Below are 13,323 nucleotides of genomic sequence, written 5' to 3' on the forward strand. Positions count from 1 at the left end.
CCCGCCGAGACCGGGTAGTCTGGGTCCTCCGGAGGACCCGGCCTGTCGTTTTGGACACAGCCATTTTGTGGGTCAAAAACTGAGACGTATGGGAACTTCCCTTTTACTGTGCAACCACTAGGAAGAAACGTCTAATATAATGGGAGCAGTAGAAACACTGGCTTTGTAAGTTTGTTTAAAAGTTTACTAAATGCTATTATTCATACTGTATTCTCCCACCCATGTTAGTGCACACAACATGTTTAAAATACAAAAGTATAAAATACTTTGTATCTGGGTAAAATGATCCTATAAGTAGACTTTTAAAAAGTTAGTCTTATGGTCAAATACAGGCTGAGCTGCTTTTTATATGTTGTCCAAAGTGGGTGGAGCAAAGTCTAATATTTGCTTTGTTGTATCTTCAGAAAACCTTCACGCCCAACATCATTGGCCGAAAAGTGAAAGAAGAGTAAGTTGCCTTGAAACAAACATATAGTCTCTACGTTTATTTGTTTTTTAAATTATGATGCTCTGTGACCGTCGTGTCAGACCAAAAGCTGAAGGTGGGCAGAGGCGAGAGCGAAGGGACGCAGACCGAGGTCGGGGCCCGCGGGAGCGAGGCAGGGGTCGCGGCCGCGGCGTCCCAGAGGTCATCCAGTCACACTCTATATTCGAGCAGGGGCCTGCAGAGATGATGATGAAAAGGAAAGGTGGGGAATCACTTTCTCCTTTTTCTTTAAAATAAGAAAATGCACTTACAGTAATATTGACGCCTTTGTGTTCTTATTTACAAAAATCCAATGATATCCTGCAGGTTCTTATGAGAATGAAAGAGATGCTCCCAGCATGGGACCCTCCCCCATCATCAATATTAAAAAGGAGAAGAAAGAGACCGAGGAGGAGACGAAAGAGATTCTGCGCAAGCTGGAACGAGACAGTGTGAGGCCTTAAGTTGCCAGACATAATGTTAAACATTTATGTATGAAACTTTACTATTTTATTGTCGTTTTGTAGTTCATAGATGACCCTTTCCTGAAGGGTGAGAGGAGTAGCTGTCCGGTTCAACTCCCTCTCGCTGTGTCAGGGTGGGGATTCAAGGAGGAATTCAGTAACACGTCCCTTAAAGTTGAAAAGACAGAGGAGGACACTGAGCTCTCAGAGTCTGGAGTAGAAGGTAATGCATCACATATTTATTAGATATTAAACCTATTTGAGTGGGTTTTTTTATGCAAAGCATTGTCTTGGTGCTTGCTTAATATAAATTTGTCTTTAGTAAAATCAGAGCCAGAAGAAGTAGAAATAAAGAAAAGTGAAGCAAGTTTCAGGCCTCCTCCGCTTCCTGAGCCTGAACATCTCACTGACCTGCTTCGTAAATGGAGTCTGGGCAGAAAGGAGGAGCTGCTCTTCATTCAGCTGCCCGACTCGCTGCCCGGCCAGCCTCCCACCCAAGAGCACCGGCCGGTGAAAACAGAGGTGCAGTCAGAGGACGGACAGTCTGTGCTGCTGAAGAAAGAGACACAGGTTTGATTTCAAACAGGTTTTATTATTTTCATCTACAAAGCTAAAGGTTGACGATAGTTTAATTTGTGACAGGAAGAGGAAGCCGAAGACAACAGCTGCAATCTGAAGGATCTACGGGAAGGACTTGTGGGGAAGATGCTGGTGCGGAAGTCTGGCCGGGTGCAGCTCATACTGGGACAAGTCACTCTTGACGTGTCTGTTGGAACATCCTGTTCTTTCCTTCAGGTATAAGAGCATTCCTCTCTTTGTCTCTGTGTTGTGTTGGTTTCTATTCAGCTTCACTGTTTGACATCTTCCACATAACAGCTGTCATTTGATCATATTATATATACTTACTAAGTTGTAAACATTTCTGACAACTTAACTCCACTGCATCCCTTTGCTTTCCAGGAGCTGGTCTCTATTCAAACACAAGAAAAAACAGGCAACTTGACTGTTTTAGGAAATGTCAGACACAAAATGGTCTGTTCCCCAGACTTTGAGGCTCTGTTGGAGAAGAGTGCTTAAGAGCACAGGCTGCAAGATGGACCATCACTGTTTGGGCTGTCCTTTTGGAAACCATCATCTAATAGAAGATTCCAAATGCCCTAAAATGAAAGATTATTGTTTCATTTTGAGGAATAGCCTTGTCAAGTTATGATGCAAAGTTTGAGTGGCATGCTGAGTTACAAAACTTTTTATTTACTTGTCAGAACTGTACATGGATGTAGATATGTAAAAAAGTGTATTATTTCATTAGGTCTTTACTCAGATCAGACGACAGTATGGTGGTTTATTTTGGTTGTTTTAAAAATTTCACATATTGTTTTAAATTTGTGCTGATTGTAATGAAACAAGGTTGCACAGCTTGTTTCTCGCACTGCAGCTCAAAACTGAAAATGTAATAAACACTTTTAACTTGGTGCATGTTTTATTTACTTTAATAGGTGGAATCTTTCACTGGAGTGCAGTAGTTGGACTCGAATAACCTCTGAAAACTGATTTCCACTTAGGATTTGGTGAAATTTAAAACAATGTGTCCTTTTGGACGCCAGGTGGCGCTGCAGGTCGCCATTTTGATGAGGATTTCCTTTGGGCAGGTCCACGTAGTTTGCTGCTTCGAGTAGCCCGCTCGTGTGAAACACCAGCGGGGACAGGGACTGTCCACGAAACAAAGCCAGAGTCATGGACGGGTGAAGCGCAGCTATACCAGCGCGGGAGTCAGCTGAAGGTTTGTTAAATGCGAAGTCATTTTAACCTCGCATATTTTAGAATCGGGACGTAAACGCATCGTGTGGCGTTTAGGGGAGTTGGATCAAATTCGCTGCCTCAGCGGCGCGTGCCATACACTCGCAGATTGTTAGCAAAGCTTGAAGCGGCGTGGAGCTGGTCTTTTATCTCTACAAACCAACTCTGACTTTAATTCTAAATGTCTACTATCGTCTTTTTGGGGTTTTAATGATAGTAGAAAGCCGCGGCGGTCTGGAAACCACATTTTAATCGGGATGGACCACTACCGTTAGCTGTGCTGCTCCATCATTGGAGGGCGGTAGATGGAGGGCCTCCAGCTAGCTTTATCTCTGCTCCGCAAGTGCTAACAGTAATGTTTGATCATTATATGCTCGATCACAGGAATATACACCCATACATAAATCATCTGCAGGATAAGAAGTACTTGTGTCTGTCAAGCTTTACATAGCATCAATGTGTTCAGGATATGTTGACACATGAAGGATGTACGGTGTTGGTAAATCACATTAATTGGGCGGAAAGGGGACGTGTTGCTGTGAAACAGATGGTCCTGACCTATTGTTTGTGTTTCTACCCACAGGTCTTTGCGTGACACCGAGCGGCAGTCTCCTCACCAGACAAGAGAACCACCTGCTGAGCCTAGATTTTTGTTTCATTGTTTACATTTTTCATATCAGCAGGACGCTTCTCACAAACAGCGAAGGACATCTGGCTTTACCTCCCATCCGACCCATTTTCCCACCCACATAAGTAAACTCTGTCCCGTTCACGGTTACGCTAATGACATGACCAAACTCTGGCCAAATGGGTAACAAAATCATGCTTTTATTTTTGTACTGACTCGCCTCAAAAAGTCAGGAGCAGCTCCATGATGGTTTTCTTGATGAAGGCCCCTTTGTGACAAACACTAGGGCCACTTGGGGCCAGGAAGTGGAGACCCGTACTTCCTCTGATACAAACTCAACATTGTCGTCCAGCTGTTTGAAAGAAAAACAAAATATTTTTGCTTCAGGATGGAGCTCTTCTTCAACCCCTTTGATAATTTGCTCTGCATCCTGCTGGGCATCTCCTTCACTGTGTGGTTCACCCTGCTGCTGGTCTTCATCATTGTTCCTGCCATTTTTGGAGTGTCATTTGGCATCCGGCGCCTCTACATGAAGACGCTGTTGAAAATCTTTGAGGTATGTAGTCAAGAATCTGTGAAGCAAAGTGTTAGTTTCAGTGATACAGCTGTCACTTTTTTTGAACAGTTGCTGCAACTTGGAAAGCTGCATAACATCCACTTTTATTTTTTAAGCAAGGTATAATTCATAAAAGTAGCTTTTCTGATTTAGGTAGTTAACTTCTGTCAGGCATGTGACTCCAGTATTTTGTTAGGAGCTGGTTTAATGTTTGTTCTTAATATCCAACCACTGGCTGCAGTATGAACTGTCATATATTAACAACAGGCTTACAGGGTATCCTTCCTCTGTTATAGAAGTACAGAAAACTGTGCTTCAGACCACCTGTGGCATGACTTTATGTCTCACAGTTTTTACTTTAAATAACCAAACCTGGTACGTCATTTATCAGCCGCTCTCCTCTGGTGTAGACTCACATGTAAAACAATCATCACTTTCTGTCATGTGGCCCCTGAGAGCAGCTCTTGTACCAGAAATAAGTGAACCGGTGGGACATATGAGATACGGTCTCAGCTTCTGATTTTGGTTGCTGCTTTGAGATGCTGAGACAGAAGGTCAAAGGACAGATGCAGCACAGAGTGAGCAGTGTGTTAAAGTGGTGTTAGCTTGATTATATGCACAGTAAATGAGTATTTTACTGAAAAGTTACATTATTTTATTTGTGTCCTATTGCTTAAGCAGCTTTTTGCTGCTAACCCACAAATTTGGGAGACAATCTGTTGCTCAGTTTAAACATTTATGCTGCAGTTAAACACTTGTGAAAAACAACCACCCGTGAAAAATTCTTATCTTTTGCTGTTATGTGCAGATGTTAAAGCCACATGCTGCAGTTCACTGTTTTACCAGAAAGAGCAGCTCTGTGATGTCAGCTCATTGCTCCCCTTCAGCTGCAGCCACAATGCAACCATAGCAGGAAGTAAAAAGGAGGAGTTATTGGTGAACACAGTTTTTTTAATGTTAGACCAGCATAGAGAAAAATACTAACTCATGTCACCGTTTTGCAAATTTTTAAAATTATTTTTTATGCTTTCAGAACGTCATATTTTTTAAATTTATTTATTTATTTTAAGCCAGAAAAAAATATAATTTCAGTGCTTTAAAAGTCATTGACCAGGGTGAACTGCAACCAAAACATTGCATGCAGAGCTGCTGTATCTCTTTAAAAGTCTTTGTACTTTTTGTTTCTGACAGGCAGGAACTTCTCCAAACACATAGCACTCAGCAACACTTTCATGCACTGACAGGTTTTATTTTTTACCATCTTTGACTGATGGCAGCATATTTTGAAGTTTTGCTGTGGCTTGCTAGTGTCATACGAGATTGTTTGCTAAATAAAACTTCAGCAGCACATCCCACTGAACGTACCTACCTCACAGCTGTGGGAACATGCTGTAACATGCTGGTCTGATTTATTTATTTTTTTTGTCTCAACATGCAGAACATACTTTAGAAACTGAGATTCCTTTTTTAAATTCAGTAGATTTATGTTTGTAGACAAATATTTTAAACTATGAGTGAAGAATGAGTATCATGATGGTAGATGACTTCACATGTTTTCCAAGCATTATCAGCGTGATGCAGAATTTCCTGAGTTTTATTGCAGTATTTGCTCTTTTTCTTTCCAGTGGGCCACACTTAGGATAGAGAGAGGAGCCAAAGAAAAGAATCACCATCTGTACAAACCCTACTCAAACGGTAAGATGCTCCTGCTTTCGTTTCCTGGAAATGTGTGTTTTGATAGTTGTTTTGTATATGAGTGCTATTTATATCCTGTTTGCCTGTCCTCCTGTAGCTATCATCGCCAAGGAGCCCACCTCCCTGGAGGAGGAGATCAAGGAGATCCGGCGGAGTGGCAGCAACAAAGACCTGGACTCGGCCACAGAGTTTGAGATGTCTGATATCTTTTATTTTGCTCGAAGAGGAGTGGAGAGCATCATGGATGATGAGGTGACCAAACGGTTTACTGCTGAGGAGTTGGAGTCGTGGAATCTGCTGACCCGCAGCAACAACAACTTTCAATATATCAGCCTGAGGCTGACTGTCCTGTGGTGGCTGGGCCTCCTGATCCGCTATGGGTTCCTGCTGCCTCTCAGGTACCAATAATGTGCTGCCAACACAGTGAAACAACCCCATCTTATCCTCTTTCCAATAAAAACTATATAAGCTGCTTGTAGCCACCATTATTAAGCCTTAGCTTTGTGGGCCGACGTTTCAAAGCCTTGAGTTCAACATTTTGGTTGTCCAGTTCTTGAAATTCAGTTATGATTCTTGCACATGCACAAATTCTGGCCATTTTTACTTTTAAACAGGATCTCAAGTTTAATGCACTTCCATGTTTGCTTTATTTATTTTAGTTGGGTAGACCACGTACAGTTTTCTTATATCAACTAATTAGATTAATTAGCCCCAGGTTAGTAATTGGTTTTGATATAAAAGGAGATTTTTAGAGATGCATACTAAATAATCATGAATAACTTATTTTTTACTTACTTGCAAAGAAGTAGGTATTTATTCATTTATGTTATCATAAAGAATTCAAACAATTCATCAGAGTCTCTAAACAAATACGGCACAAAGTAATTCAAACTAACATTAATCATCAGGCTGTCAGTGTTTCACACCAACAGACGTCATGGAAACCTGTGTGTGGGCTCAGGAACACTTTCTGAAACCGCTGCCAGTAAATTTTGTCACCTGCTGCTTTTAAAATGCAAGTTAGAATTTGTATTTATAAAAGGAAGACCTAGAAACATTAATACCTTCCAGCCATAAAGCCAACATGTTGATATGGGCTGAGCGCATGTAAAAAGGCTTTGTTTGTTTTTGAAACAATGTAGCATATTTTAAGAGAAGTAAACCAGCCTGCTTGTTATCAATGCACAGTTCAAGGCCAACAAATGTGATGGTGGATTTGGATGTAAACACATTAATGCTGAACTTTATAAACGGCACATTAGCTAAAGTATTTCGGCGCTAGTGCCGCAGAGAATTTGACTCCTTCACGCTGCTGTAGTTTGTCAGTTCTCTAAACATTTACTGAGTAAAAGAGATCAGGCTCATCTTAGAGATTCACAGGGACGGTGACTCAGTACTGAGCCAGACTGGCTCATTTCCAGCTGTCAGTGGGGAGACGAATCAGGCCACTGCTGCACAGATGGACGTCACTCTACTCTGCTGTGTGGCTATAGTAAATTCTCTCATTCAGCCGTTGTCCAGTTAAACGTAGACTCTGCCTACCACTTGAATAAAACCTCCACCTCTCCTGTGTTTTTCTAATCCTCTCTTACTTTAATCAGCACATTGTCTAACCCTAGGTGATTAGTTCATACAGATTAAGTCGACTTGTTGGCCACCATAAGCACTGCCTAATGTCCCTTCCTGCAGGCTCTGATTATGGTATGGAGAACATGAAGTCATCGTGCTTCCATCTGAAAACAAACAAAAATTCCAAGACAGGATTACTAATGAGCTATTTATTCTACTTTCTTGGAAATTTCAAGTCTATTCTTCATCATTTATGTTTTCCCTAAAGAGTCGTATTTGCCATGTGCCCCTCTGTCCACCAGGGTCACCCTTGCCTTCACTGGTGTAAGCCTCCTTGTGTTCCTCACCTCTCTCATTGGTCTTCTACCAAACGGAAGGTAAATTTGATCCCAGCAACTGTGTTTAAATTCATCAGTATGATAAAACTAGTGGATGTGAAATGATGCGGTGGTCACTTTTTTTTTTTTTTTTTACAGATTGAAAAATTTTCTGAGTGAGAAAGTTCATTTGATGTGCTACAGAATATGTGTCCGCGCTCTGACTGCCATCATTACCTACCATGACAGGTAAAGCACCTGCAGTTGTTTCCTTGGTCCAGTCAAATTATGTGACTTATGAAAACATCTTGGGTCAGTTTGCCAGTATTTTTTGTTTAAAATACCTTTCTTGAGTTCTCAGTAACAATACCTTTCTAAAACATGTTTTACTTGATATTAAATGCATGTAGCTTTAGTCGTGGTTTAGTACCTAGTTCAGACACTGCTGAAGTTATACCTGTTTTGTGTAAGCAGAGCTTTTTTGCCTCTTAAATGTTAATGGCAGAAATTAATCTGTGGTATTAGAAGCTATACATAAACATTGGGCTCTGTGTAAGATGTAGCACATCTGTCCTGAGTGATCAGATCTCAGCTGCCAACGCTACATAGACATAAACACACATCCATACCACACAGTCAGCTGTCAGCAGCAAAACAGGAAATCAGCAGCTCTACTAATGTTTCTGTAAATTCACAAGTACATTCACTCACCTGAGTCATACCATTAAGATATGAACAAATTTAATATTCACATCATATATAAAATGATTTGGGACTTCACAGAGTTAAAGCAAGGTTTGTAGTTGGGATGTTGAACTCGGTGCGAGGATGCGCATGCCGACACTGACACAAGCCCCTGTGTGTTGGCCCCGCGCAGTGTTCCAGCGACTGGTTTTGCGCCTCCAAATGTCGTAACTCTGCATTCACTGCCTGTGCCTCTATTGAAATAGTTGGTCTGTCTGTTAACATTTTCTCCTTTTTACAACATTTCACAAGTCATAAAGTATAAGCATCAAGGTAATCATCAAGTATAAATGTCTACACCGCTTGTTCAGGTCCGTGCGCCATCAGCAGAGCCCTGCGTGACACTCAAAAGCGTGACTATAACCAACCCTTAAGACCAAGGTTGGGCGATATTGGCCAAAAGGTTAATGACGATTAATTGTCATATTTAGCCGATAACGATTAATGACGATTAATCCCCTGGGGTCTCTGGATGCCCTCATATCCTAATCACATGACCAATTTAAATCACTCTAGTGAGAAAGAAATGCTCTCTGTAAAAATGTGTTCCAAATTGTGTCAAAAGTACAGAATTCAGTACAATTTTTCATTTGTGTTGATAAAACAAGTTAAACCGGAGTTAGGAATGTGCGATATGGCAAAAAATTCATATCACGATATACATTATGATGAGTGGCGGTAACGATATATATCACGGTATAAAACTTATAATAAAAAATAAATAAATCACATATTAATTGAGTGGAATAAATATGTATAGGTAAAAAAATATTCCTTAAAATCTCCTTTTTCAAGGGACACTTTAAAGTCTCCCATAAAAATCTAAATTTAAGGGAGATCTACCTGCTTAAATCAAAGATATATATATATATATATATAGGCTGTACAGGTTTTTATTTTTTATTTTTGTCATAGTAAGGAAAAAACAACTGCATCGTTTATTTCATGTCACATTAAAAACAGATTTTCAACAAATTAACAAGCAATTAACTTATTTATTTATCTATCAAAATTTAACATGTAATTTGCATTAAAAATAATAATACTAATAAGAAACAGGAAACATAATCCGCGTGTTTTGTTTTGTTCCTTTTGAACCAATTCTATGATCTGCGCATCTTTCTGCGCATGTTTGATCTCCGTGACATCAGCGCGTAAAAGCGACGCAGAAAAGAGGTGAAGTGTCATGGCGTCGTGCATTATCGGTGTCTAGAGCCTGGACCAGCATAAACTCTGTGATGACTTACAGACAGTGAAATTAAAGCTAGAAAAAATATAGAAAAAGGCATCTTAGGAACAATCAAGTAAGTGAAAGGAGAAAGTTAAAACATTTGTTGGTAATCTGAATTGCGCGTTAAAGCTGTTGCTGTGTGATGATGATGTAGCTAAATCAATGTAAAGTCTCCACGCACGTGCTAGTAGTAGTTATTTGTACTTGTAAACAAATAATTTTAAAAGGATTTTCGGTGAGCTGTACAAATTTAACAACACTTATGGTAAAAACAGGTGTCGTTATAGTTTTGTATTTTACCTGAGTTGCTGATTTTTCTGTTTTCTATCTTTGTTTATCAGACCTATACGATTGTAATATAATAACTAATTTCTAAATGTAAACGTACTAGCACTACATTGTTCTGCATTCTAAAACTACGACTATGTGTTTACATAAAACGTTGCTAAACCTTTAAAATATAAGCTAATAAAAGTTGGTCATTTTTGCAGAATTTTATTTTTGCAAGTGTAAATTGTGAAATGAAAGCCAAACGACTCATTGCCTTGTTTAATGTACTGATTGCATCAATTTGAGAAACTACAGAGACAGAAAACTGAATTAAACAAAGTTAAATAGAAAATGGCTGGGAAAAAATATCCAAACATATTCTGTTTGGTATAAATCAGCAGAAAAAAAAAACTTGTGGCTAAGATTGTGAGAAAATATATTTAGTGATGTTGTAGTAGAGGAAAAAACATTTTAAAATAGCATAAAGAAAATATCTGTCTTTGTTGTAGCGACATATACAAGGCTTGCATCTCTTTTTTGCTTCAGTTCAGGATGGCGGACTCCAGTGACCCCAGTGGTCAACGGCTGTCGACCCCAGGAGGCAGCGGTAACGTAGGACTGGTGACGGGCCGTCGCCCGTCAGCCGGCATCTCTCCTGGCCGCCTACCCTCGATGCGATCCAGAGACCTCACACTGGGAGGAGTGAAGAAGGTCATCTGCCATGTTTCTCAATCAATCTACTGTTTTTAGCAAATATTTTAGCAAAGTGGTTCTCAAAACTGAAGTCAGGCCTCAACTGTGGGTTTTAAAACACCAAGTGGAAGTTGTAAACAAACAAACAAAAAAAGTTACAATGGATTTTTGGCAGGATCTCCTTGTTTTAGAAGAATATAAACAGCCTTTATTGTCCCGCGTGGGGAAATTCAGGTGTAGTAGCAGCAGCAGATACATACATCAATCCACAGAAACAGTATATTGCTATGTGACATTATCAATCGAAGTAATAATAGTAGAATTAAAGACAGTAACAGTAAAAAATAAATATAGATCAAGATAAAAGTAAGAATAATCATTACTGTAACGGGCCATCAAGATGAAATTGGATAAAATAAGGCATGATAGTGTGCAGAAAAATATAAATTATAGGAAAAAAACAGTCATGACCGACGCATGATCCGAGGGTGTGTGTGCAAATTAATTCAAACTCAGTCATTAAGTCCAATACAGGAAAAAAACAATTGCCACAGAATATTATTTATCTAATGACAGGGAGTAGAGTTGTTTGATGTGCAAACAAACATGGATGCTTATCGAGGTTGTTGGGAGCAGTGATGGTTGTAGAGTCTAACAGCTGATGGGAGGAATGATCTGCGGTGACGTTCTTTTGTGCATTTAGGAAGCAGCGGTCTGTCACTGAAGGAGCTCTGCAGATCAGCCACGGTTCTATGCATCCAACAATGTTTGAACACTTGAATCAGCAATAGTAGGGGTCACAAATCTGCAGATATAGGCTGTGTCCAAAACGGCAGGCCGGGTCCTCCGAAGGCCGAATTCGTCGGCCGCATAGTCACAGCGCCGCAACGAAGGACGTCCAAAACCAAAGACTCCTCCGATGCGGCCGACAAATACGTCCTTCCTTTGGCCCGAATCGAAGGACAGGTCTGATGGATCCTTCCCGGCCCACCGTATCCCATAATGCATTGCGGCCCGACCGGAGATTTTTTTATGCTAGTAATGGCGGACGAAGCGAGAGAAAAGAATACGTTTTAAATAAAAATATGGTGATATAAAATTTNGCTCTGATCTCTGCTGCTTAGTGTTTACTCGACTCCCATGCAGTCCACAAAAAGGGCAGGATGAATAAAATATTAAATAAATAAAAAGATACAGATGAACTTAAAAAAAATGTGACTTTTTCCAAGTGAAATGATCACAGTGTCAACCCCGTCAGCATCACCGCTTCATCAGCCAACCGCGCACACATCACATCACATGGCACCGAATCTGTCCGGAGGCACAACAATCCTCACACACTCTCTAATGTAGTCTTAACACTTGACTTCTTGCATAAATGTCAACTCTCCAATATGGTGGTGCTGACAGCGTAACGGAGGAGGACAAACAACATTTTTTTTTACATGCTCTACCAGCATATTCCAAAGAGATTAGGCTCCAGTAGATTACATAGAGCACCATCAAGACCTCAGAAATATACATGTGCCAACTGTTGTGCCATATGGACTGACGCCACAGGGCTTCTCTCCCCCCACAGCCTATCCGGAGGTCAGGGATGCCACCATGTAAGTCCAAAGTAAGCAGATTTCCTCTGGCATTAATTTTCAGGAGCATTTTTTTTTCTGGTTTAACTCATGGGACAACTTTGTTTTGGATTCCATTAGAGATTAAGGAAATTTTAATCAGATTATTGCAGTAATCTGCAGCTGAAACAATGAGCACAGGTGCAGCATAAAGAGAGATAACAGAGGGGTAGTGATCTTTCATAAACACATAATGTCTGCAGTCACAAAGTGACCGTGATGTATTGCCCTTTTCCCCGCCTTGCACACACTATAGGTTTGATGAAGATTCATTTGTTTTCAGCCGACTGAAGATGAATTATTCCTCCAAGTGTAATTAAGCTGCAGTCATCCATCATTAGTGGCAGTATGACAGGCTGCCCAGGTAACCCTCTGAGCTCCGGAGGGAAAGTGGAGTGTCTCTGTCAGGACAGGGCAGCTTAGGTGTGTTCGGAAAAGACAATCTGATCTCAGATACAGGATGCAGCATTTATTTCTGCAACTCTTAAGACATTACTTCAAGAAATTTAATGAATCTCTACATTTGTTCTTTGCAAATTAGTTTAAGTATTGTGGCAGTAGTTTCTAATGCACTGAAGAGCGGACTCAAACAATTCACTGCGTGCAATATATTTTTATGTACTTGCACATATATTTGTCTACAGTACTTTGCATAACTTACACATATCTGTAATCAAACTTCTACAAATAGATTAGTTTATGCTTTTAAACTTATTCCTTGCTTATTCAATTGATGTGAAAGGTTGCTTGGAGTTGTTGCAGTGTGAAAATTTAATTTCACTAAATATCTGAGAGTTGTTTTAGACTAGAGAGACCTTTATTGTCATTGTACATGAGCACAATGAAATTACAGTTCAGAACACCCATTCAGAAGAAGACACAACAAACATAGGAGAACAGGTGGCCTGGGTCATGCAGCCACAGACCCCTGCACAGAGCAAGGATCATCTTCATGAAGACATCACGAGGAGGTGCTACCCTTAACAGAAAAACTAAAAACCACAGAAGGGAAGATGAAGAAAAAAAACCCCAAAACATCATATTATATCAACACTATGGTGTTTATAAAAAAAACCTCTGCATAGAGCAGATTTATTAGCCAGAGGAGTAAGTGAGTTTAGGGGGCCCGAAAGCATCCAGTCCCCTAAACCAGTGCAGCCATAGTTCAGAATATTGATGGAAACTGTTCATTCTGTGCTGCCTTCAGCTTGCTCCAGGAACCAGATCAGACGGGTGTGAGAGTGGGGGATGGGGGGGGGGGGGGGGGG

General features: G+C 40.4%; 2 protein-coding genes across 2 annotated transcripts in view; both read left to right on the plus strand.

Moving 5' to 3' along the window:
• Positions 1 to 404: 404 nt before the first annotated feature.
• polr3d (polymerase (RNA) III (DNA directed) polypeptide D) lies at positions 405 to 2,402 on the plus strand (the record flags this gene model as incomplete). Its single annotated transcript, XM_014012103.1, is given in 7 exon segments — positions 405 to 448; positions 529 to 689; positions 794 to 918; positions 994 to 1,153; positions 1,253 to 1,500; positions 1,573 to 1,725; positions 1,891 to 2,402. Coding segments are annotated over 7 exon segments (1,008 nt in total), but the record flags the coding sequence as incomplete, so codon positions are not given.
• Positions 2,403 to 2,559: 157 nt separating this feature from the next.
• Positions 2,560 to 13,323, plus strand: part of gpat4 (glycerol-3-phosphate acyltransferase 4) — a 19,635-nt gene continuing 8,871 nt past the window's right edge. Inside the window, exons 1-6 of the mRNA XM_014012101.1 lie at positions 2,560 to 2,710; positions 3,311 to 3,911; positions 5,537 to 5,606; positions 5,704 to 6,004; positions 7,478 to 7,552; positions 7,652 to 7,741. Coding sequence (XP_013867555.1) covers positions 3,744 to 3,911; positions 5,537 to 5,606; positions 5,704 to 6,004; positions 7,478 to 7,552; positions 7,652 to 7,741 — 704 coding nt within the window. The 5' untranslated portion in view covers positions 2,560 to 2,710; positions 3,311 to 3,743. The remainder of the gene's footprint in view (positions 2,711 to 3,310; positions 3,912 to 5,536; positions 5,607 to 5,703; positions 6,005 to 7,477; positions 7,553 to 7,651; positions 7,742 to 13,323) is intronic.

The sequence above is a fragment of the Austrofundulus limnaeus genome, unplaced genomic scaffold (assembly GCF_001266775.1).
Source record: "Austrofundulus limnaeus strain Quisiro unplaced genomic scaffold, Austrofundulus_limnaeus-1.0 Scaffold88, whole genome shotgun sequence".
In the NCBI taxonomy this organism is placed as follows: Eukaryota; Metazoa; Chordata; class Actinopteri; order Cyprinodontiformes; family Rivulidae; genus Austrofundulus; species Austrofundulus limnaeus.